General features: G+C 43.2%; 1 protein-coding gene and 1 pseudogene across 3 annotated transcripts in view; one reads left to right on the forward strand and one right to left on the reverse strand.

The window, feature by feature from the left end:
• LOC148501331 (uncharacterized) overlaps positions 1 to 26,927 on the reverse strand; it is a 276,950-nt gene that overhangs the window by 235,699 nt on the left and 14,324 nt on the right. For all 3 annotated transcript variants that reach the window (XM_088450639.1, XM_088450638.1, XM_088450640.1), the window contains exons 2-4: positions 15,009 to 15,176; positions 8,400 to 8,497; positions 2,115 to 2,180 (exon numbers count right to left, since the gene is read on the reverse strand). In XM_088450639.1, the coding sequence (XP_088306765.1) occupies positions 2,115 to 2,180; positions 8,400 to 8,497; positions 15,009 to 15,176 (332 nt within the window). The remainder of the gene's footprint in view (positions 1 to 2,114; positions 2,181 to 8,399; positions 8,498 to 15,008; positions 15,177 to 26,927) is intronic.
• LOC148501333 (U2 spliceosomal RNA) lies at positions 20,160 to 20,256 on the forward strand (annotated as a pseudogene).

Raw genomic sequence — 26,927 nt, forward strand, 5'->3', positions numbered from 1 at the left:
TTGTATTTTGTACACACTTCTGTAAATACGCATCTAAATAAATAGAAATAGGCTCACAGAGGGAACCCCTGGCAGACACAATGGGCCTGCCCGGGGGCCTCTGTGTATCTTTGTGGATTTTGGGAATCACATAGAACACAGGGACCGCTGGATAATCCACCATTAACTTAACCAATATTTCCCTGGACAATATTACAGACATGACCACTGCTTCAAGCATATCATCCAAAACTTTTTTATACACAAAAGTGGATCAGTATCCAATATACAATAGGTAGCAGTGTCAGATAAGAGTCGTAAACATTCAGTTCTATAATCAATAATGTCCCATACCACTATAGAACCGCCCTTATCTGCAGACCGTATAATGATATCCTCACGTTTACTTAATGGCCTAAGGGCTTCTCTTTCTGCATATGATAAGTTCTGTTGAACCCGATCTTGTTTTACTTCCAAAGCTGAATCCAACATCCGGCAAAACGCTTAGACGAAAGATTGAAAATTAATCCCTTTTGTTCCTTCGTGGTCTGGCTCCTTGCCTTCCTCGTGGATTGCCCACCCCTCCTCGTAGGTTTTGTCCCCGGGCGATAGCTCCTGCTCGGGTGCTGACCCCTAAAGGGAACTCCCTACCAGATGTATTGGAGGAATGGCTGACAAAATCGTCGGCATCACTGGCCGATGTACTGGATTGACCCCCTTGCTCTTTCCATCTTCTAAAAAACAGGGTTTTCCCCTGATTTTTGTTGGAACTTGTAGAGTTGTTAAGCCAAGGGTATACGCGGTGGTGCATATAGTCTTGTTGGACTTTTTTATATTTAAGTAGATCACACTTATAGGATTCCACCTGACCGTTTAATTTTTCCAGCCACTTAACTGAAGAGTCTTCCCTCAATTTATCTAAATATTCTTTTTCAAATTGATCTAGTTTGACCATGGTATCATTCAATTCACGTGTAGATTCTTCAATGACCAAAAGGATTGAATCCATTGAACATTTATTTAATACAGCAATCCACTTCTTGCAAAAGGGAATGCTATACCGTCCTATCGTAGGAACATTGTGGACCCTAAAACCCCGGGGGATCTGCTTATTCCTAAAATAATCAGAAAGAGTCCTCCCATGATATAAAAAGTCTATTTGTCTTTTGTGGAGTTTAAATAATTCCCTAAACAGTTCCTCATTAGACGTCTCCAAACTTGTTTCAAAAATAGGTTCCTTATATAATATTTGATCAGCCTCAATGTCTGAGAAACTGAAAGTCTCGTAGTGATCACACATCAACATGCCTGCAGCATCCTCCAGATCCTCCAGAATTTTTTATATTATTATTTTTTAAGTTGTTTAATATATGGTCATTACAGGTTAGTACTTACATGCTTGGGTATGAGTTAGTATCATAAGCACTTAATAGCACTTATTCGATTGCATTGGTGTCTTAGGACACCATGCAATTTTCTCTATGTTCACTAGATGGCATTGCACTTTCACATCGTAGCATAGAAGTTGCATAGTAAATATTGGCATGTGTTTTCGTGTTTTGGCCACAAGATGGCAATGTGGTTATGTATGTATCTATGTACCATTTTTTTAAACATGTTTCACTGTCACTCATTTTATATGTATGCATATGGCACGATGTAGCGCTGTTCAGTTCAGTGGCAGCGCTTCACTGTTTTTGTAATATGTTAAAGTATTCTTTTTTTATTCACAAGTGTGCCTGTATTACCATCCGGACATAGGATGATGTCACTTCCGGTTCGCGGGTGCCGCGACCGGAAGTGTGTGGTCTGTAATCCGGAGGTGGACAGGTTACACGGTTTAATCAAGCACATCTAAAGGTATTTAAGGTCATTGGTATTGCATGTATGTTATCTGTGTGTTCCTGAAGGCGGGGTTGCCGTATCCCGAAACGTTGAATTAAACACGTTGTTTCACCTTATTGTGAAGACTCCTGAGTGCCGCTATTTCACCGTGCATATATATATATATATATATATATATATATATATATATATATATATACACTATTTGCATATCATCTTATTATTTATTGGAGGATAGCAAAAACAAACAAGACTCCACCTAAATAAGGTGTTAACAAATCTGGCCTTACCACATCTGGGAGCTTCATGTGATCCGCATCAGTTAGGTTTTCCAATAGTGTATTATCTGGAAAGTTCTGGGGGGATATAACAAATTATACATTGTTTTAATCCCCCAGCAGGGGGGTATTTTGCATAAGAAATGTGTCTGACGTAGTAAAATTAAATATAGGAATTTTTGTTTTTATAAAAATTACAGTACAGGTTGAGTCTCCCATATCCAAAATGCTTGGACCAACGGTATTTTGGATATCGGAATATTCCGTATCTTGGAATATTTGTATGCCATATTGAAATGTCTTAGGAATAGGGCCCAAATCTAAACACAGAATGCATTCATGTTTTATATGAACCTTATACACACAGCCTGCAGGTAATTTTATACAATATTTTCAATAATTTTGTGGTTCAAACAAAGTTTGTGTACAGAAATGAAATTAATTTATGTTTCATATACACATTATACACAAAGCCTATAGGTCATTTTATACTTTATTTTTAATAATTTTGTGCCTTAAACAAAGTTTGTGTACATTGAACCATCAAAAAGCAAAGGTTTCACTATCTCAGTCATGCTGAAAATATTCCGTATTTCGGAATATTTGGATATGGGAGACTCAACCTGTACTACATATTAAAGAAACAAGATGTACAGGAAGCGCTGCAAATTGGTCAAATTACTCACACATTTGTTCAAATCATTCTAAGATATTTTAATAAAAAGTTATCAAAAATATGGCCATAGATTATCAAAAATAGACAATATATTGGGATATACACCTAAAAATTACAGATACAGCAAACATACATACAATCCATTTGTCATATATATATATGTATATATATATATATATATATATATATATCTGAACTGCTAATTGTTCTTATAACCACACCATCAGTCACCAGACTGGTGGAGATGTGACTGTGTGTTTTCTTCAGTCAAATAAGGAAACATATTCACTGGCAATTAGAGCCTGTATGCTTGTCTTTTATTGTTTTTGCAAAGGAGTTGTGGAGCTTTTTATAGTACAGGTTGAGTCTCCCATATCCAAATATTCAGAATAAGATGACTCATATGTCCCTCCTACACCAAAAAAGAAGTCACTATTGGAACGTTGAATCTGTCCATAAGAAAAAGACTCTTGAATACTGGGTGAATAAAGCGTATAATAGTTCTGCTGGATGAATATGCCAGAACAAAAATGATGGCTAATGATAACCTGATAAAATGTCCACATGTAATGCACGTACCCACAGCACTTCCTCAGGTGGACAGGTCTGCCACTGCCGCGCTTGGTAAATCCTCCGGCAGCACAATGGGATCGCTGTTCCTGCGGTCAGTTGTAGAGCCGTCCTCTGTTGTGGATGTACCCATGCTGCACTGATGTGAGCCGTGTCCTCGCAACTGAAGTCTGGTGAGTTGTGGAAAAAAGGAATGGATTCACCGGCTGTTCACAGCTCGGAAAGCTTGTGTGTGTGGCTCCACTAGGCAGCGGGTAATGATTCCAGAGATGCGGGAGTGCACAGGTGGAGCAATCGTGTTCCCTTAACGCGTTTCACCGCTAGCAGTGGCTTTATCAAAAAGGCAGCATAACTTGACTGTGTCCACAGTAGGGTTTAAATAGCCTGTAATTAGGTTCAATCACCTGTCAGTAATTGATTAATTCCCGAATTTGGAATAGCATGGTAAGTGCAGCTAATTCTTTATCCACTATTGATGTCAGTAATTCCAGCAGCGGACACATATTATATTAAGTTATTCATCTTATTAAAAAAATAATAATAAATACATAATGGATAAACTAAATGAAAAAAATAAAAAATAAAACATTTTTTTGTATAAAAGCCATCACATACTTAAATAACCATGTATACATAGATATATATTCATAACAAACAAAAAGTAAAAACATATAGGTGTATATACACATATGGTCATTCCCAAATGCACCATATGGTATCTGGATAAAAAGGTGGTGATATATTAGATGATTTGACGTGTTAGCAATACTAAAAAAATAATAACCCAATTAACTGTACCAATTTGATACAAGCCAAATAGGTATTTAAATTATCACAAATGCTATATAGATAAATAGATGTAGAAACCGCTGTATAGATCATACTAATAGGAAAACAGGAAACAGTCAGTACAAGTAGAAGTTTTATTTATTTGTTACTCATAACCCATTTATATAGAACAGAGACAGCCAACACAGAAAAATCTGTTCATTGGATATGTCTATAATATATATGTATACAATATCCAACAATTGGATTCAAACTAAAAAATAAATTTAGTTATATTTTATAAAAATAAATTAAAAGGAACCAACGAAGGATATGTATCGACCTATATCCTTAGTTAGCTACTGTATAAGGACATCAGTATAAGGATGTAAATATTAGTACAGAGAATAGTAGATTTATACGATACCCAACAATAAGATCCAGATTAATTGTTATGTTAGATGGAGAAAACATATATATACATGTGGATAAAAAGAGAGAGATGAAAGAAAAGAGATAACAAGGAATCGAAGAGGAGTAGATGTTTAACTACATCTCTATTAGTAATATATAGGGAAGTGAGCATAAATATCAGAGGTGATTATGTATACTTACGTATACTATCCCTAAAAACATACACTGAACAAATATAACCAAAATGAGCAACCAGAGTTACAGATATACCAACAAATTGAACATGACAAGAACAATAGAGCATATATTTAGATGAATTCAAGATCTATTGTCTCATTGAGACCCTGCGGACTTAATGTCTGCATTTTGAGAATCCATGCAGCCTCTTGTCTGCATAGATGTCTAAACCTATCACCACCCCTCGGCATCTGTGGGATCTCTTCTACCCCCACCACCTTTAGGCCACTAGGATTGCTAGAGTGATGTTCCAGGAAATGTCTTGGTCCACTATGATTGATACATTTCTTTAAGATATTCCGTCTATGCTCGAGAAATCTTTGCTTAAGAGGCCTGATGGTACGGCCAATATAGTATAAATTGCATGGACATATTAACAAATATATCACAAATTTTGAGTTGCAATTTATAAATGACCTAATCTCAAATTTCGTTAAAGCCACCGAGGCTAACACATGTTTAGTTTTATTGAGAATATGAGAACATGTGATACATTTGTTATAATTACATTTAAAGCATCCAAGTACTTTAGAACCCATAATTGTTGTCTGCACTGGGGTGGCACCTAAATCGTGTTTACTCCTAAAAAAGCTGGGGGCTAGAAAGACGGAATATTCCGAAATACGGAATTTTATTGGCATGACTGAGGTAATGAAACCTTTGATTTTTGATGGTTCAATGTACATAAACTTTGTCTAAGGCACAAATTATTACAAATATTGTATAAAATTACCTTCAGGCTGTGTGTATAAGGTGTATATGAAACATAAATGAATTTATTTTCTGTACACAAACTTTGTTTGAGCCACAAAATTATTGAAAATATTGTATAAAATAACCTGCAGGCTGTGTGTATAACGTGTATATAACACATAAATGCATTCTGTGTGTATATTTGGGTCATATTCCCTAGATATTTCATTATGGTATGCAAATATTCCAAAATACGGAATATTCAAAATACCCCTGGTCCCAAGCATTTTGGATATGGGAGACAACCTGTAATTGGTAGTTACTGTATATTTGGTGTGGTTATAAGAGCAATTTGCAGTTTAATTTAATTGTTAGTCCGTCTGAGTGCAATAGCCGCTGCCGCTGGCATTTCTGCTCGCCTTCTCAGGAGGGTGCAAGAAAAATGTGTTAGAGGCCTGTGGTTAGGGCGCCCTAACCAGAACTTTAGATGGGTTTAGCCGCTTTACATGGCGAACCCGGTCTAAATGGAGTGAAGAGGGTGATAATTAATGAGCGCCCAGAACAACTGAATTGCAAAACTGGGCGCATTTTTGGCAAAAGAAGGCTCCTGATGCTAGCAGAGTCTCACGGGACCTGGTGTGCCGAGAGGGTCTGTTTCGCGCAACTGTAGCAAAGATGTATAAGGACATATCTTTATATTTGCCGGAAGCAGCAGCAGCCAGATTTACTACCTTATGCCAATTCAAGTATCCTTAGTGCTCATGCAAGGATCCATCCGGCTTCACGCGAGAAGCCACTCCGCCCACTGTTTTCCGTCCACAGTCCCAATAATAATCATTAGTATTGGCACTTGCACCGGTCCTATGCTGGGTGCAAGATATCCGTAAGAAACAGGCTTCACTTTGCTGTACGAGCGATTCAGTATAGCACGGGGTATAACTACATACCCACAACATTCCCATTAGACAGATCTCCTGTGAGCACTACAGTTAGGCCCCCATTTATTAACGAGTTTTATCACCAAAACGAGTGATAAATTTCACTGTGTATGATAAATGGTGCTCCAGCCAATCAGCTCCCAAATGTCATTTTTCTAACAGTTGACAGTTGGGAGCTGATTGGCTGGAGCACCATTTATCATACACAGTGACATTTATCACTTGTTTTGGTGATAAAACTCATTAATAAATGAGGCCCTTAATTTGTTAAAGAAAACGTCTCACAACCATAGAAATCTAGTAGCAATAAAAATGTTCACTTTCTACATATTGATCAAGAATAGTACTGTATGTAAAAATCCATTTCCCACTGTTATATTAATGTTATACTCAGTGCAGCACCATTTTTTATTTTTATATATATATATATATATAAACAAAAAGTGAATACTAGCGCACAAAATTCTAATTCCTTGTGTAAATAAAGTCATAAAAAATGATACGTCGTGGCAAAATGACACTTCCTGGAAATAACAGGTGGCTGCAGTTTTTCAATATTCCGTGTGGCAATCGGAGAACAAAGTGATGAAAAATGAAAATAAAACGTGCGCCTAATAGTGTAGTGTTTTAAGATAAAATGAACTTGTGCTCAAAATAAGTAATGTGCGTACCAAAAATGAAACAATTAAAGCAGAGGTTCCCAAACGCGGTCCTCAAGGCTTCCCAACATTTCATGTTTTAGAGGTATCAATGGTTAAGCACAGGTAATTAAATCAAATTGACTGAGGTACTAAATAAATCACCTGTGCTCAACCATGGATATCTCTAAAACCTGAACTGTTGGGGAGCCTTGAGGACCGTGATTGGGAACCTCTGAATTAAAGGCTTATCTGATGTCCAGGTAGTACTCCAATGGTCAGATTATCACAAAACGACAACATTATCAGGCTTTTCCAAGGGGTACTCTTTCTGTAGTAACGTTAAAATTGTGGCTTAGAATTTTTTGCCCATAGAAAAATAATATGGTGCAGTATTTTTTATGCAAAGTAGTAGCAACAGTGGACATACATATATCGGCGTACCAGATAATGCAAAATTAATGCATGTAGAGGTGTCACTCCTCTGTGTTCCAGGTCATAAACAATCCAGCTTCATACACCACCAAGTGGTAGACCTCAGACCAGAAATGGAGAAAGTCTCCGTAAATAATTGCTTTATTTAGACCAAACACGAAACACAAATACACAGAGAAAAACCAAAAACTTATTAAGAAATAAATATAGTAAACGCTTATCTTAAGTATAGCAGATAAAAGTCCACTTTAGGGGGTTAAGGAAAACCGGTCCCAACGCATTCCATCCCTCTGGACTTCCTCAGGGGTGAGAGGGTGGTCTCTCATCTGAATTGCTCACATTCTGGTGGGATCAACTCCCTCCAAGAGAGAGGAAAACAAGACCGGCACCTTCTGCAGCTGCAATAGAGGTTTGGAACTCTGGGTTTTCTGGGCTGCACAGCTCAAAGTGAAGATATGGAACTCCGGGTTTTCCAGGTCGCCCAGAGCCAGCAGGAACTCAGCAGCACAGAAAGAGTTTAAAACTCTCATCAGCCTGATGCTCTTTGCACTGATGCTGAATAGCTGCCAGTTAGTAGGCTAGAGTGACTGTAGTGCTAGGGACCAAGGGCTATGCTTGGAGAGCTGCAAGCCACTGCTGACTGCTAAGCGCGAGGAGTATACTAAAGTGCAGTGTCTGCTGTTATTAAAAGACACTGCTTTACCGAGTACCTGCGTGTCTGGATTCCTTATTTCTACACATATATATTTCTATACATATATATTGCCAACAGCACACTCACTGCTTGCTGGAAACACTGGTGAATGTGGTACTTACACTGTATCATTCACAGATGGTCACATTGACCATGGGCAAGTAAACGAGAAGCACTCACTATACTTAACCTGAACAAACCAATTTAATTAATAATAACAACAGCACTACAAACCTGTGGTACTTTTAAATCCTTGTTATTTTTTAAATATTCCTCTTCATTATCAGCGGTCATAAGCATCAGAAGGTTGAGGATGTAACTTTTTCCTTTTCCTAAAATAACAGAATAGACAATGTAACAATATGCTGCACGGTGTTCGTTTTGTAAATGTTTTAGGCTGTGAGAGACAGATAAAAAATCCCAGGTAACATATTATTCATTTGCAATAAGGCATCATTTATGGAGTGCAAAATGGCTTAGGCCAATGGTTCCCAAACTGTGCGCCGTGGCACCCTGGGGTGCCTTGGGACATTTGCGGGGTGCCTCAGGTTGGTGGTCCAGCACCAAATCAAATTATTTATGGTCAATGTAATGGAAATATGTGGGCAAACAGAAGCACAAACCTGTCTACCACTACATAACTGAACCTAAGGATGACAGATAAGCGCAATATACTTCACTTTACTATATTACTACTTTACTTAATATTTTTCCAAATCTCTCAATAACAAACTTAAACTTAGGGGGTGCCGTGAAAACAATCTGATACTCTAGGGTGCTGTGATTCAAAAAAGTTTGGGAAACACTGGCATAGGCAATAGCTCTCATCATCGCCTGATCGCATCTCAGGGTGGGGGTTTGGCTATGGCATGTGGGAGCGTTAACACACCATAGTGTGTGTGACAGCTGCTATCCCATGGGGAATATGATCATCAGAGGCGTCGGAGCGATTTTACGTTGTGGGAGGGCAACATAAAATCATTCCGGTGACGCCTCCGCCTCCCCTCTCTCTTCCTCTCCCCTCCACCTTACCTAAGTGGCAGCCGCGGACTGTCAGGGCTGTGCAGCTATATATTAATAGGCTGCACCGCACGGAGGAGGAAGTGTAATGTACGATGTTTTAACTTAAAGACTGCACATTACACATCCTCTTCCTATTACTATAAAACTACACAGCCCTGACAGTCTGCAGCTGCCGCTCCTTTGACATGTTTGGGGGAGGGAGAGCCGCCCCCCTCCCCCGCCTATGATTACCATGGTTGGTATTTTTCACATAAAAATAGAGTATATGGAAATACCTCCCTAAATGGGACAGTCCCTGAAATTGGGAGTGCCACACCCACAACTGAGATAGTTGGGAGATGTTGCTGGGGGCCAAGGAAAATTCTGATTGTGATGTTTGTGCAAACTAAGGGCCTGATCAGACCCGATTGCTAGATGCGGCCGCTCGCTCCCAGCAACATCTCGTCAAGGCAGGCTCTCGCTCGGCAAGGTATAAGCAAGCCCACTATGTCTTGGCGAGCGATCACTTTGTGTATGTAGACGCCCACCAGCCTATCTTTATCCACCCACTAGCAGACGTCATCTCCAGGAAGTAGATACAACCATCATTACATCGGGTTCCATCGGATCTGATCGCAGCGATTGCGGTTGAGTGTACCATACCGCAAGCACTGCGAGCATTTCAATGTATAATTCCACCAGGTGATGTGTACTATGGAGCTGCCTGTTAATTATGCACGCCTCTGAAACGGCGTGGAAACACTCAGGCACGCCTGCGTCTGCAATTCCACTCCCCCGTTACTACTGCCCTACCATGTTACAACCCACAAACGGTTTCTCCTGTCACTCATTCCACTGGGCTGTCTTTGCAGGGCGAGCGAGCGCATCCCGATCGCTCATACTAGTTTGCGCACGCGCACTGCGAAATATACGCATGCGCACATTTGCAAACATCAACGAGCAATCGCTTGCTAGCGAGCAGGTCTGAATCAGGTCCTAAGTGCATAGGTTTGTGGAGCAGAATGATTTTATTTAAAGTAAGGCAGAAATTTGCACTAGTTCGTGGGAGTAGTTGGGTATGTGTGGACATAGGACCTCATTCAGAGGGGCTTGCAAAAAGCGAGCGCTCGCTCTGAATGAGGGCGGATGCTTTTTTTTTTAACCCGGCCTCCTGGCCGCCTGCTAAGCTGTGGGTGACCACCCACAGCTTTTGCAAGCGGCCAGGAGATGGTCGTGATTATCGCGACCATCGGGCTTGCGACGAGACCCTTGTGATAGGGTCTCGTCTGCCGCAAGCCCCAGTGAGCTCAAATAGTGCCATTGAATCCGTCAAACTGCCCCTTCCTTTTCTTCACATTACATTTGCAGGCTATGAGTATTTACTATCCAGACTTATAAAGGAATCCAATATATATTTTTTATATATACATCAAGTGCTGGATTTTCTTCTCTTTTTTACTATACGGTTGTCCTATCCGTGTTTATGTTTTCATTTGTACGGGACATTGTTGTCATCAAAACCCTTACTGGGTACAATTTTGTGTTTTCTAATCCGTGTATTGCTATTTATTTGTAAATGGGACATACTGTCATCTAGATCCCCATTAGATACCATTGCGGGTTAATTGACACTTAGTATTCCACTGAGTTACTAATGTGTTACATCTTAGTAGATTTATAACATTTACGAGGTATTGCTGAGATTAATTATCACTGTTACTGTTTAATGTATATGTGTATGTGTATATCCGAATATATGATCATTTTTAATAAATATATGTGATATTTATTATTGTTTCAATTGATTGTTGTTTTTGACAGGGACACACCAGCGCAGTATTATTTATTCTTTTCCTGCTCAAATAGAGCAGGAAGCTCACTACTGACATTACGAGTGATGTCAGTAGGGCGACCCACAAACAGCAGGCGTTCCTTCAGGAACGCCTCCGTTTGTCCAGCCACCCCCACTCACCGCCTACAAAACAGGGCGAGCTGTCGATCAACATCAACAGCCGCTGCGCTTCTAGCGAGCCCCGGAGCGAGTGAATTTCTCACTTGCTACGGGGCTTGAGCGCGGCGCATGCGCAGTGCCCCACCATCAACCCGCTTGCGAGCAGGTCTGAATGAGGTCCATAGTTTGCTACAGAGCAATGAAAGCATGATCAGGGGTGTACCTACCGCGGGTGTAGGGGGTGCATTTGCTTTGGGGCCCCCAGCACCTTCGTGGCCCAGTCACAGGTAATCTCAGCCTGTGACTAGGAAGCAGTTTGCTGCAGGGATCATCAGCATTGTGGGCCCCCTGTATGACTGACCAGCAGCAACTCCCATCCCACCTCCAATACGACTCATCTCACTGATGCTGGGAGGAGGCATGGCTGTGCTGAGCCTGCTAGGATATCCACGGACCATGGCCATGTCTCCTCTCAGCATCAGCCAGGAGTGACGGAGAACTGGGCTCTGGAGGTGAGCTCACAGCTAGAAGGGGGCCCGTGGATATTTTGCTATGGGTCCCCCATAGGTCTAGCTATGTCCCTGAGCATGATATTTCATTTTGCACAGTAAAATTATTGAAATGTGGTTAAGGAGTGAAAAGGGGTATTCAGGGATGTATTGTGCCTTCATCTCCAGCTCTGAGCTAACAAAGATTCGGGGCCAAATGTAATAGGGTGAGAGTTTAGAAGTAAAACTCTCACACTAATACATTGATCGAGTTGAATTTTCAAAACAGAAAACACCTGGATGAGAGTTTAAATCTTGAGAGTTTCTTGAGTCTGAAAAACATGCGAGTTTGCCTGTTCTGTGACTTTATTACATTGGCTGAGTTTAAAAATGTGAGAGTTTTCTCTTACATTTTCTAAACTCTCACCCTATTACATTAGGCAGAGCCATAACTAGACGTTTTTATTCCCTGTGCCAGAAAGAGCATTGGCGCCCCCCCTCCCCTATTTTTCAAATAGGGACATAAGACGCGCATCCGAAAAAGGGCCAAAGCCTCATGGGGAAGGGCCAGGGAATAGATGGGAGATGCTGGGGATAAAAGAGGAGGAAGCTACAAATGAGAATGATAATAAATAGAAAATTGACAGGCCCGAGCAGCGCCCCCTGCCCTGCGGTGCCCTGTGTGACAAAAGTCCAGGAATGATGATGTTTGTCCATGCAAGATGACGTTTTGCCTCTTTCTGAGTCCCGTTATTTGGAGGGAAAAATCCGAACTCGGCGTGCACATTCGAACCTATCCAAGCCTGCACATCCCTATTATATATATATATATATATATATATATATATATATATATAGCACATCGCGGCATAGATGAGCATGGCTACATCTGTATGTATGTGTGAGTATTTATGTATGTGCGTTAATGAAACATCGGTCTCAATCGATGATTTTTATCAATGGTTGGCCCATTGACCATCAATGGTACAGCTGCAAATAGGTATCAATACAATATAACATAAAATATGCTATTTCTATGGTATATTGTGTTTAAACATTTTTTTTTTTTTAAATCGTGTTGGAGAAGTTTTAAAATGATGTTCTTGACCTAATTCAATCATTAAAAAAAATGACAATTTCGGAGCGGTTATTGGAAAAACAATTTGTCAGCGAAGTGGTTAACTATCTCTGCTGAGGGACAGGAAGCTCCAGATTGCAGGCTCAGTTTGTGACTAAAAAGTTTTGGTCTTTTTTAAACAATTTTTAGCTGTTCTTTTGCCACTGTATATATGTCTGTCTGCAGAGTATTGCAGCTGTAAGTCACTTATTAGGGGGATGGCTGGCGGCTCTGTTATTACAGTAGGTGTACGGAGGTGTGCAGCCAGGGACACTGTGGGGGGGGTGAGTGGAGGTATTCCCTGCAGCTGATGTGTAAAGCAATCTTATAGGACTGTTTGAGGCGTATCTTACAGACCTCTCCTGGCGTTTTCACCTACTGTATGTACTGTACTGATGGGGGAGTCGATTAAGAAGAGGCTCTCCACCCTTTTTCCAACCAGCTTCTTCACTGGGTCCCTGGATGCAGCGCCTTGCCCACCTCCCCCGGCTGTCAGCGATGTTAATCACTAGGTCCCAGCTGCACCAACAGGGAGCTCCGGGGAACAGTGCATACACACGGTCAGATTTTCAGTCAGATCTGAACGATAACATACCTCCCAACATGACCCTCTCCAGGAGGGACACAATGCTATGGTCCTGGACTTCCCTGGTAATGTATGATTGGTGGAGGCTCCAGAGGTGGGGCTGCAGTAAAGTCCAAAATTCAAATAGGGGAGTCACACCAACTGCCAGTGAGTCCTGGCCAGTGATGTTTTGCAGCAGGGCCGGATTATAGGAGGGGCGAACAGGGCGATCGTCCAGGGGCCCCCACACCTTGGGGGCCCCCACACTGACGAAAATAACGACTGGCACCTGGCCACCCACCCTGGCCGGGTTCCGGTCCCGGCAGCATCACAGCAGTCCGCTGCCTCAGGCTCTGATTCACCCGACAGTGTCTGTCTATGGGGCTTAATGCAGTGAAGTGCCTGCCCCATCAGGAGGCTGATGGGTTGCCTGCTGCAGCTGCAAAAGGTTAGTGTGTGCGCTCCCTTCCTCCATCTCTCTCTCCCTTCCTGTCTCTCCCTCTCTTCCTCTATTTCCCTCTTTGTCTCTCTCCCCATCCCTCTCTCCTTCTCCTAATTCTCTCCCATTACTCCCTAGGTCTCTCTCTCTGTCTCTGTCTCTCTCTCTCTCTCTCTTCCTTCTCTCTCCCTGTCCCTTCCTCCCTCCCCCCCACTCTCTATCTACACTGTATATCTATCTAAATCTCTATCTTTATCTATAAATATGTCTCATATATATATATATATATCCTATATATATATATATCTCCCCACTCTAAATCCTGCGTTTTACCCTGGCAGTGGCCATCTTTTTTTATGGGGCCCCCACGACTTAGTTGCCTCGGGGCCCCCACAATCCTTAATCCGGCCCTGCTTGGCAGCGTGTGAAATGACAGTTGGTGTGACTCCCCTATTTGAATTTTGAACTGTGCTGCAGCCCCGCCTCTTACCAGGGAAGTCCGGGACCAGGGCATCGTGCCCCTCCTGGAGAGGGTCATGTTGGGAGGTATGCAGTAACGATTTTAAAACTCGTTCAATCGTTCATATCTGAAAGAAAATCTGACATGTGAGCCTGCAACGATGAACGATGCGCGTTCCCGCTTGTCAGATAACGATATCTGACATCTGATGTGTTTGCAGTCAGATTTGGACGATTCCATACACTTTAATACTGTCTGAAATCGTTCAAATCGTTGGTAAAATCGTTCAATGTTCATCTGCCCGTGTGTATGTACCATTACACACAGCTCTCCTGTTATGCAGCGCTGATCTCTGGTCATGGCAGAGCTTTAGGAGTGCGGCACAGTGCAGGTCCTCTCCTCAGCACATTTACCTCAGGACTCCCCGTAACTGACTCTGTGTACCTGTCCCCCTCAGCCATCTGCAGCTGCTTTCAGCAGGTTCTTCTGAGTCATGTGACCTGCTACTGACTCCCCACATACTACCTGCACCAGTACATATATGTATATGAGTAAATGTATCAGGACTCAGGTGGGGCATCAAGTTAACAGTCATTTACAATATGGTTCCATACTACCTATTATGTGTCATATACACAGTGTGCAATGTATTTACATGTTCTGATTACAGTATTTACATATATACATTTAAAATACATCTCTAGCTGGGGTACAAGCATGTGTACGGAGAAGGGCAGCCTGTTTCAGACTGATCTCTTGCACCCAGTTTGGAATCAGCCCCATGTTCTGCAAAACAGAGACAGAGGTACAGAAGCACCTACCATTCTGAGACAGCACAGCAAACTTGGTGTAGTTCTCTCTCAGCTCCTCCAACTCTGATTTCATGTTATCAGCTGCAATGAATAGGTCAGCACGATCTGGAGAGTCCTCTGATATTTTATCAAGTTCTATGGAGCACAGCTTCATTTTACACATTTCAAAGTCAAATTCTATGGTATAGAGAAAAAGAAAAAATTAATAATTAGATCATCTTAAAATAATATCAAAATAATTGTACTTTTAATTAGGCTAGGGAAAAGTAATGAGCGCATGGTACCTGCTTATTGGCTAGTACCTAGATTAGCAAAATTGGACTAGCCCTGTGCCTCAGTGATCTGAGATGGCGTCAAGAATGGTGGTTTTAAAGACAGTAGAATAGTTATTTAGAATCCATTCTGTGTGACCCAACAGCTAGAAAGAGATAACTCTATAGCAGTGGTTCTCAAACTCGGTCCTCGGGACCCCACACAGGTCACGTTTTTCAGGTCACCCAGCAGGTGCACAGGTGTAGTCATTATTCACTGACACATTTTAAAAAATCCATGGGTGGAGCTAATTATTTCACTTGTGATTCTGTGAGGAGATCTGGAAACCATGCACGGTTTGGGGTCCTGAGAACAGAGTTTGAGAACCTGTGCTCTATAGCAATGGGTGACAAACAGCCTCAGGGCTGTTTGTGGCCCTCCAAACTTTCACCTGCAGCCCCTAGCACCTCTCTGTTTATGCCTTGCTGGCAGCAGCTTCTATTGAAAGCTGGGACAGTAGGATGAGCTAAATGGGTCAGAAAACAGAAAAGAAGACCTATATTGATCTTTGGGGCCTATTCATTAAACTTAAAAATTCTCTGGAGATAATTAGCTTTAGAACTCTCATGGAGTTCTAGCTAATTATAGGTGGAATTCATCATTCCACCTCTCCATAAGTATCTATTCCGAAAAGCTGTCATTTTTGCGATGACAGCTTTTCGGGAAATAGATACTTTTCCCTGCCTACACTACCTTATCGCATCTGGAAACAGTGCTGCGCATGCGCTGTTACATCTGTAAAACCAGCGCATGCGCCTACAGATGCGTTAAGTTTGTGTACCCCCCCCGACCCCCGACTTACCTGTCCGCGCAGCAGCCTCCGGCTCCGTCCTGCTGGTCTGTCATGTGGTTTCCCAGCAGACCACATGACAGATTAGTAAAAAAAATATATATATATTTTTCTAAACTTTCTTGTGCTCTGCTGGGGAGCACACATGTCCGACCAGCCTCCGGAGCCTGAGGACGGAGCAGAGCGCCGGAGGGACTCGTTGGGGGACCTGCACACGCGGATACAGGTAAGTTTCACCTGCTATTCGCCACCTCACAGTGGCGAATAGTAACTACATCAAATTCCGAAAATTGATAATTTTCGGAATTTGATGAATACCATAATTTCCACATCCCCATACTAAAGTATGGGAAGTGTGGAAATTAACGCAGAGGAACTTAGCAAGGAAATATCTGTGATATCTCCTGTGCTAAGTGGCTACATGAATACCAAAATAACGTTATTTAAGGAAAATTTCCTTAAAAACGTTATTTTACTGTTGATGAATAGGCCCCTTTGACTGAAGCAGCATCTCATGACCTCCTCCTCCTCAGCAGGATACAGGGAGGTCACGCAGTGTCAGAGGCACATCTGAGATCAAAGAGGGACATTTATTATTTATTTATTATTACCAGTTATCTATATAGCACACACATATTCTGCAGCGATTTACAGAGAATATTTGGCCATTCACATCAGTCCCTGCCCTAGTGGAGCTTACAATCTATATTCCCTATCACATACATACACACTAGGATTAATTTTTGTTGGTGAGCCAATTAACCTACCAGTATATCTTTGGAGTGTGGGAGGAAACCCACGCAAGCACGGGGAGAATATACAAACTCCACACAGTTAGGGTAGTGGTGGGAATCTAACCCATTACCTCAGTGCTGTGAGGCAGTAATGCTAACCATTACGCCATCTGTGCTGCAAAACATGGTCTCTTTTCTTGGGAAACAGCTGCATGATTGCTGCTTACTTCATTAAAACAAGTATATTTAAAGGGAAATGGAGAAACAATTGCACATTGCTTTGGGAGTAATAGGGACAGGTACTATTACTTCTTATTCTCTCTGCTCTCTCATTAGCTGCCGGACACTCTGGTTCCCTGCGCTGCAAAGGCAATAGGGATTTCAGGATATACTTGGCACTAACAGCAGACTGCGCTGTTTCTGTTGTGCCTAGTGACAGTGAAACTCATTCCTCGTCCTCTACAAGTGTAAAGCTGGGTACACACTGACAGATACATTGGCCGATCAATTGCTTGGCCAATGTATCTGCTGGCCGTCGGGCAGTGTGTACCCGCGATATGTCGGTGAACGTTGGCGTTCACTGACATATCGCATTGGCTGTGCTGCACAGCCGATGGACAGATATGTCTGCAGACATATCTGTCCATTGGCAGGTGTGTACGGGCGGTCTGCAGACCGCCCGTACACACACAGCGGCAGCTGTGAGGAGAGGGGCGAGACACGCCCCCCCACAAGGACACGCCCCCGACACGCCCCCTGGCCAGCGGGACCTGCGGGCAGACACAGATGATAATTGTTCAGTGTGTACGAACAACCATCATCTGCAGACAGGGCCACCATCAGGGGGGGGACTGCCGGGACTGGAGTCCCGGGCCCGGACCCTAGCTGAACAGATGCACCCTGCACTACCCCGCCGCCGACCCGGGCCCCTTTACTTAAATGGAGGAGGAGGCCAGGCTCGCTCGCTAATAAATAGCAGACATGACGTATGATGCGAGCGGCCAGGGGGCGTTTTATACAAAAAAAGTCTGCATGTTTTGTTCGCTCGTTCAGACATAGAGGCGTCAACAGACCGCAAAGAGCGAACGGTCAATTTAAATAGCCAGCCCTTTTTCTGGACGAGCGAGCGCAAATAGCGTCCGGCTCTGAATCAGACCCTCGGAACTCAGGTAAGTGTGAAAAAGAAGCAGGGCAGAGATGACTGGCTTTAATACCGGGGGAGGCAGGGGCAAACTCAAGAATTCTAGAGGGGGGTTTGAAGTGGCAAATCCAGGAAAGTGAGGGAAATGGACACAATGCAGGCACATAGGGGTAGAGGTTAGAGTGTGAGTGATGCATTATGCATATGGGGAGAGGGCAGAGTGTGAGTGATGCATATGGGGAGAGGGCAGAGAGTGAGTGATGCATATGGGGAGAGGGCAGAGAGTGAGTGATGCATATGGGGAGAGGGCAGAGAGTGAGTGATGCATATGGGGAGAGGGCAGAGTGTGAGTGATGCATATGGGGAGAGGGCAGAGAGTGAGTGATGCATATGGGGAGAGGGCAGAGAGTGAGTGATGCATATAGGGAGAGGGCAGAGTGTGAGTGATGCATATGGGGAGAGAGCAGAGTGTGAGTGATGCATATGGGGAGAGGGCAGAGAGTGAGGGATGCAAAAGGAGTAGAAGGGGACTGCAGCAAACAACATGGGGGAAAGTTGCCCAAGTCCTTTGGCTGGGGGGGACACCACGCACCGACCGCCTAACTGGTACTCACCGTCAATTTCCTGCACAAAGGGAGACATTTCTCTGTAAGACAAACAGGAGAGACTCAATGGAGTCCAAGTAATCCTCCACATAGATCACCATGTGGGTTTGGTCTCCGTTGCTCGGGTTCAGCATCTTGTGCTACTCCAGTCTCCAGCACAGCCCCAGCAGGCTCCTGCCAGCTCCGGGGTCTGTCCCTCCTGGGGCCTCCCACCTACGGCCAGAGGGAGAGATGAATGCGGTCTTCCTGACCGCCGGCTGGGCATGCAAGACAGACCTGGGGACACGGTATAAATGCGATCCGCTCCGAGGGGCTGTTGGCTGGGTAGGAGACAGGCGGCATCTACCAGCCAGCGGATGCCGGAGCCGTGCAGCAGAGAGAACGGCTGGGAGCAGGGAAAGACCGGTAATGTGAACAGCTGATTGAATGGCTGTCTTCTGGGCAACAACCTGGGAAGGAGGCAGTTAGTGTGAGGCTGTCTCCGTCTCTGAAAAAAAAAGTGTCGGCCCATCAGGGGGCGTTTCTGGGTGCGCTACTGGGGGGTTGGGGGGGGGGGGGCCCCACAATTTCTGATGGCAGCCCTGTCTGCAGATATATCTGTATAGTGTGTACCCACCATAAGACGTTGAATCTGGCCTGTAAGTGCACACACTCTAATTTTCACATCTGTCTAGATACTATTTAACCTGTATTCTCCCAGGTGAAATTGAGGGACGCCATTATATCCATTGTGAATAATAATTGAATTGGCTTGTGGTGAAACAGCTTTTTCATTTATATGTATTTTGTCACATATATGTAATATTTGTTGCGTCTCCCAGCATAGGTATAATGACAGGTGTCTGGATTCGATGCCTGTCATTAGTGCCCTGCCGGGATTTAACAGCCGGCGGTCGGCATTTCGACCGTCGGCTTCCTGATTGCATCCCTAATACGGCCAGCATAAGATCAGATTCATCTGACGATTTCCCTTGAAAGTCCCAGCCGCACAATTGACACACGATGTACATACAATCAATCGTGTGCCTCACTGATCATCAGGAAAATGTCACTGAAATGACGGATGCACGATGCATCGCATGCGCAAATACACGGCACGATCTGCATACAATACGATAGATAATATGGGCTGCACATCTGATCATACAATATGTTTTAAGGGCATATGCATCAAAGCTTGATGTGAAATAAAATTGTGAGATATATATCACCAACCAATCAGCTTCTAACTTACATTTTGCAAGCTGTGTTTAAGAAATGATAGTTTGGAGTGGATTGGTTGGTGATTTATATTTCACAATTTTATCTCACATCAAGCTTTGATACATATGCCCCTAAGAGCGGCGGGAACACACATAGGATCGGATCCTACCTAGAAACTACACGATTTCCACACGATTCATCGTATGACGCGTCGAAAATCGGGCAGAAATCGCACTACTGTATGTCCAGCATAAGTCTACGGGTGTGTGAATTAATCTACTCCCATTGTAATTTGGGTGTTTTTAAATTTTCCTGTGGAGGATTGGACAAGACCCTTATGGGCTGTTTTCACTCTAATGATCTTTACAACAATGTATCACTTCTCGGCCTTTTGGCTAAGATCAAGTGTAGTACCTGTTCTTCCTCCAGGGATGTGAGAGGGCCTCTGGGGGAGAATGGGGAAAAACCTTGTGGAGTACCATGCTGGGGTTGGACTGACTCCTGGTAGAGAGTGGAGAAACACCCGGCTTAGTATCCGTGATCCTTAGAGAGGGATGAAATAGGACCCTTGTGTGTAGTGGAGAACGGCCGGGTAGTAGTATCTGCTCTCTCGATGGGGGAATGGAGAAACACTTAGTCTGGCCGGAGGTCGGGAGCAGCCTGCAGCCTGAGATGTTATGTGCCCCTGGGTCTGGCTGAGCCAGGGGTGCCTGAAAATGCACTGGTGAGCATGCCACCATGCACTAGTATGGCACTTTTGCACTTACACTTCTGTCTGCACTTTTTCCAAAAGGCCAGGGCAAGGACATATAAGGATGGTGCTTATTTATTTACCTTTTGTCATGTTTGTTTGCACTTTTTTTGCACTACACCACACCTTTTTATGTTTTTCGTGTGTGTGTTCACATTTGTTTAGGGGTTTAGGTGAGATCCTTATGGGTCACCCTCTCCCCAAGTTGTCAGAGGCTCTCTCCTTTTGGGGAGAGCTGAAGATTCTGTTCTCCAGGGAGAAGCTTCGGCCAACTCTGGGGAGAAATGGATGACCCCAAGCCAGAGGAAAGTCTGAAGACCCTTGCCCTCTAAGGGTCCTTTTGACTCTGGGGGTTGGGTACTAAAGGGGTCTCTATGCGCTTTGGCAAGGGGGAATCCAAAGACCCTGTTTTCTCCTCAGTAGGCATTTTGGCTCTGAGGAGATGGGGAGTAACGGGGCCCTTCTCCTTTTAGAGAGGGTCCAAAGTCTATGCCCTCAGCACAGTTTTGCACTGTTTTCACTGGGTGTTTGAAGCCACTCACCTGGGGCTTCAGGGAAAAAAATATAAAAATATTTACAACAATGTGATGTCTGTGAGTGAAATATATAATACAGTGTGCAAATAGCATCAGTTGTTAAAATCATGATGCATTATAGGTATAATAATTTGCATATATGTAAATTTTACCCACAGTGCATCTTGTGATTGATGCAATGATTGCACTTTTTTCCTGTGTTGTTTACACAAAGAAATTAATGAACAGTGGTTTGCAATATAGTAAGTGTTATAAATGAAATATATATTAGTAGAAAAGATAAAAAAATAGTCTCCCTATTTCTACAGGTGTGTGAATTAAACTACTCCCAGTGTAATTTTAGCATATACAAATTTTATCTAAAGTGGTGGATAAGTTGAGATCCTTTTTAGTATTTATTTTGCTCAACGATCATTACAAGTATGTGATGACTGTGAGGGAGTGATATGGTAGAGTACAACTAATGGCATCAGTTATTACAATCGTTTTACATTATGGGTATTGTGTAGAATAATTTGCATATATGCCATTTATTTTATCCACAATGCTTCTTGTTTGTTATTGATGCAATGTTTGCACTCTTTTTCAGTGTTGTTTGCATAAAGAAATTAATAAACAGTGGTTTGCACTGATGTTCTTTCCACTTCCATATTATGGCCCCAACAGTGCTCACTGGAACATTCAGAAGTTTAGAAATCCTTCTGTAACCAATGCTATCAGTATGTTTTGCAACAATAAGGTTGCAAAAGTCTTGAGAGAGCTCTTTGCTTTTACCCATCATGAGATGTTTCTTGTGTTACACCTTGGTAATGAGACACATTTTTATAGGCCATCAGTTGGGACTGAACCAGCTTATATTTATTTGCACTGACAAGTGGCAGAATTGCTTTCTAATTACTGATAGACTTCAGCTGGTGTCTTGGCTTTCCATGCCTTTTTGCATCTCCCGTTCTTCATGTGTTCAATACTTTTTCCCTGTGTCATTTCACATTATTACACATAACTTAATTATGGACATCTATGGTTTGATTTCTTTGCATGTGTGGATTGCATGGGTTGTTGCTGACATGTGGTGAACAGGGCTGGCTACTAGAAACGGGAGAGTTGAGGTGCGAACGCAGGCGTGCCTGAGCGTCTTAACGCTGTTTCAGAGGCGTGCATAATTAACAGGCAGCGTCATTGTACACGTCACCTGGTTGTATTTCACACTGAAGTGCTCGCAGTCCTTGCGGTAAGGTATGGTCTCCCTCAAGTGCTGCATTCGCTTCTGATGGTACCTGATGTACCGATGGTTGCATACACTTCCTGGAGATGACGTGCGCAAGTGGGCGTCTTAAGACAGGCTGGTGGGCGTCTGCATACACAAAGCGATTGCACGCCAAGACAAAGTGGGTATGCTTATGCCTTGCCGTGCGATCGCCTGCCTTGCTGGGTGTGTGCCAAATTTGCATACGCTGTGTGCGAGCGACCGCATCTAGCGAGCAGGTCTGAATCAGGTCCAGAGCACACAGATGCCTGATTCTGAGTTGGGAGTAAAACAAAAAAAGCAAGACCCCAATACATCAGCAATTATTTTGGGCAATTCTGTGCTTTGCAGATGATTGTGTTAAAAAATAAAATATGCAATGTATGGGGTTCACAGGTCGCAGATTCTGGTGAATCAGGTTGTCCAACATGTTGGATTTCACAGACCAATCAGGGCTGTAGATTGCTAGTGTATGGTACCAATCAGCCAATTTGCAGACCGTTACTAGTGAAATGATGAGCCTTTCAAGATTGGCAAATCTGTCTTTCCTGAAAATGTTCTGCAAATCACTAAAACATATCTGTAATGTAAAATATAGGCCCCCATACAACAGAGATGGATCGTCGCAAAGCAGCGATCCTGCAATCCAACATTGCAGGGTCGGTAAAATCCAACATGTCGGATTTCACAGATATGCCGATCACAATCAAAAAATTATAACAAAAGTGAAATTTAGCATGTAAAATTTCACTGATCCTGCAACAGATCGCAGAACATCGATGGCCGCCGGTCAACATTTACGACCATGGATCAGCATTTCCTATCCCATCGCAGATGTATGGGGGCCTCATGGGTTTAGATTGGTGGACTGGGTAATCTTTAAATTGGTAGGAAAAAACAGAATCTGTGAATCATTTTTTTTGTGATTGCTGATGTATGGGCCCCTTTACACACATAGGGGTACATTTACTAAAGTGAGAGTTATTAGAAGTGGAGATGTTGCCCATAGCTACCAATCAGATTCTAGCTATTATCTTCTAGAAGGTGCTAGTTAAATGTTAAGTAGAATCTGATTGGTTGCTATGGGCAACATCTCCACTTCTACAGTCTCACTTTTGTAAATTTACCCTATAGAGTCCCACCCTTAATAAAAATTGTTACAGATAGTAAATGAGGCCCTTAATATCTCCTAACGAGTTTTATCACCAAAACTAGTGATAAATTTCACTGTGTATGATAAATGGGGCTCCAGCCAATCAGCCCCCAAATGTCAACTATTAGAAAAATGACAGTTGGGAGCTGATTGGCTGGAGAACCATTTATCACTCGGTTTTTGGGTTTTTGGGAGCCTTAGAGTTTTAAAAATCATGTAATTTTACACCAGTTTAAAGAATAGGAGTTGCAATTCCTGCACCAAGACTCACCCAGTTTGGTTGTTTATTATTTATTATGGGTTGTTATTTGGTTTCCCAATTGTTCTGAATTTATTATTTTTTATTTGAAAATATTCAGATTTTACATATAGGAGTGCCACTGACCGATAACTTCATAATAATATGTTGAAGCTGGATAATTGGCTGAGACAGAGGGCCTGATTCAGAGCCGGACGCTATTTGCAGACGGTCGTTCTGAAAAAGGGGCCGGATATTTAAATTAAGCGCTCGCTCTTTGCGGTCTGTTGACGCCTCTATGTCTGAACGAGCAAACGAAACATGCGCTCGCTATTTTGAAAAAAACGCTCCCTGGCCGCTCGCATCATACGTCATCTCCACTATTTATTAGATTAATCGAGTACATTGAACGGCGTATGAACTGCTCGCTATTCTTGTGGTAGCATTTTCCTACCGCAATCATGCGAGCACTTCAGACTAAAAGACAACCAAGTGACGTGGTCGATGACGCTACTTAGTTAATTATGCACACCGTTAAAACGCCCGTTTTGACCGTTTGGCACGCCTGCGTTCGGATCTCCACTCCCCGTTTTCAAGCACCTTCCCCTGTTACCACCCACAAACGCCTCATCCTGTCACTCAAATTAGCAGGCATTCGCTATTTTGCGAGCACACGATTTTCGACCGCACTGACTGGTTCGCGCATGCGTATTACGACCTATACGCATGCGCAGTTGTGCGAACATCGCTCAGAGCGAACGAGCGGCCGCTTACGAGCGGCTCTGAATCAGGCCCAGAATCTGTTAAAATTAAATCTGCACGACACAATTTTGCAAATGGGAACAAGACGCCATTTTGCGAATGGCCACCCAGCGACCATTTTAGCGAATCTTACACATAAGTACATACGGCGATGCTATTATTTAGCGTTGTGCGATTCCCACGCAATAGAACAATGTTAAAAGTCCTTATTCTATAAATACATATATTTACTAAAACATATAATATGACCAACCCTGCAAAACACGTACCACGGTGTACTTCACAAACACATAGACGCACAACGCTAACTAGCGTCTTTTCTTAATATTCCAATATTTACACATTAACACAATTACACTTAAAGGTTCCGTAGCATTTAAAAGTTAATATCTAAGGTTTTATTCATTATCAGTAGTGTTGTGAAATACATGTTATTTGATATCTAAGGTTTAGTACATGATAAGCAGACCGTGTTTGGTGTCATTCTAAACCACTGTGTATTTGCAGATTTCCGGTTCCATCGGTGAGGAAATCGCAACAAGTGTCTGCAAATTATGGATCATAAAGAGTTAGGCATTAAAATGTACGCTGTAATGCAGCCAGAATGCAGGAAATTCCCCACAGTCACCAGCTCCAATTGTGGCCTTAAATGCTGTATTGGAGAGTGAGAGTCAACGCTAGGAGGTCAGGTCATACCTGTAGTCTACAGATAGTCAGGTTAACTGGAAGTACTAGTGAAGAACCGGTGATGATGGTTGATGTAGCTGGTACTAAACATCCTTTTCTTGTAGACACAGGGGCGACCAGATCAGTGATAAAATCTCCAGCTAATTTACAGATGACCAGCGAGACAGTACCAGCAATGGATGTAATGGGTAAAGTGCAACATTATCCTTTAACCAAATCCACAGAGGTTACTATCGGGCCATTGCATACCAGGCATTCTTTTCTCCTGGCAGCAGCGGCTCCTACTAACCTACTGGGAAGGGATTTGTTATGTAACATGGGATGTGTCATATATTGTACCCTTGATGGTATATTCTTAGATATCCCAGAGAGAGTGGCACACAAGGTGAGGGATATGTTGGATTCTCCCCAAAGGTTAATGTATCACTCTACCGGTTCAGGTAAAAATCCATCTCAGGTAGATCAAATGTTATCCCAAATACCAGATTCACTTTGGACCAAGGATGGACAGGACACTGGATTAATGGCAAATGTAGCTACTGTAATAGTAAATCTAAAAAAACGGTAGGAAAGCTCCAACAATTCCCCAGTACCCATTAAAACAGGAGGTAGAGACAGGGATTTATCCCATAATTGAGCAATTATTACAACAGGGAATTTTAATCCGTACAGCAAATGTAGCCAACAGTCCCATCTTTCCTGTGAAGAAAAGTGGTGGGAGGGGTTATAGGCTGGTACAAGACCTTAGAGGGGTTAATAAGGTAGTAGAGAGCCTATTTCCCGTATTGCCAAATCCAGCAGTCATTCTTATGTAGATCCCACCAAATGCAACCCATTTTACTGTCATTGACCTCTGTTCTGCTTTCTTCTCTGTACCTCTTCATCCTGACTGTCAGTACCTATTCGCTTTTACATACAGGGGTGTACAATACACATGGACACGATTGCCCCAGGGCTTCATAGACAGCCCCAGTATCTTCTCCCAGTCCTTACATGACTGTTTGCAATCTTTTCAACCTGCCAATGGATCTGTTATAATACAATATGTGGATGATTTATTGTTGTGTTCTGATTCATTTATGTCATGTTTAAAAGATACTAAACTTGTGTCTCTCGCACACAGGACACAAGGTTGCTAAGGACAAACTACAGCCATGCCAGTCCAGGGTTAAATACTTGGGACATTGCCTAACCCAGGGGTTACGACATCTGACAAATGACAGAATCCAAGCCATACAGACCATGACACTGCCGCAGAACCAACAGCAAATCCGTACCTTCTTGGGAATGTGTGGATACTGCAGAATGTGGATCCCAGGTTTTTCTATTTTGGCCTTGCCATTACAGGACTTAGGGGGTCATTCAGACCCTGTCGCTAGTGCCGATGCGCTCGGACCAGGTCAATGGCCCCCCACAGAGCATGCGCATGACGGCGCCGGCACCGTCGTGCGCATGCGTGAGACCCGCTACGACCGACAGCGCCGGTCGTAGTGGGTCTCGATCCAAAGGGGGGGAGCTGTCGATGTTGAATGACAGCTCGCCCAGTTTGGAAGGCGGCCCGGGGGGGTGGCAGCCCAAATGGAGGCATTCCCATGGGAATGCCTACCGTTTGGGGGAGGCCCCACTGACATCACTAGTGATGTCAGTGGAGAGCTTCCGGCTCAGACAGAGCCAGAAGCTCTCCTGGGCTTACGACAAGGGAGACCCTACCCTAGGGTCTCGTCGTAAGCCCCGATGGTCACGATGGTCTCTGACCATCGCGACCATCAC

This window comes from Taudactylus pleione, unplaced genomic scaffold (assembly GCF_031769625.1).
Source record: "Taudactylus pleione unplaced genomic scaffold, aTauple2 ptg000520l, whole genome shotgun sequence".
NCBI classification, from domain to species: domain Eukaryota; kingdom Metazoa; phylum Chordata; class Amphibia; order Anura; family Myobatrachidae; genus Taudactylus; species Taudactylus pleione.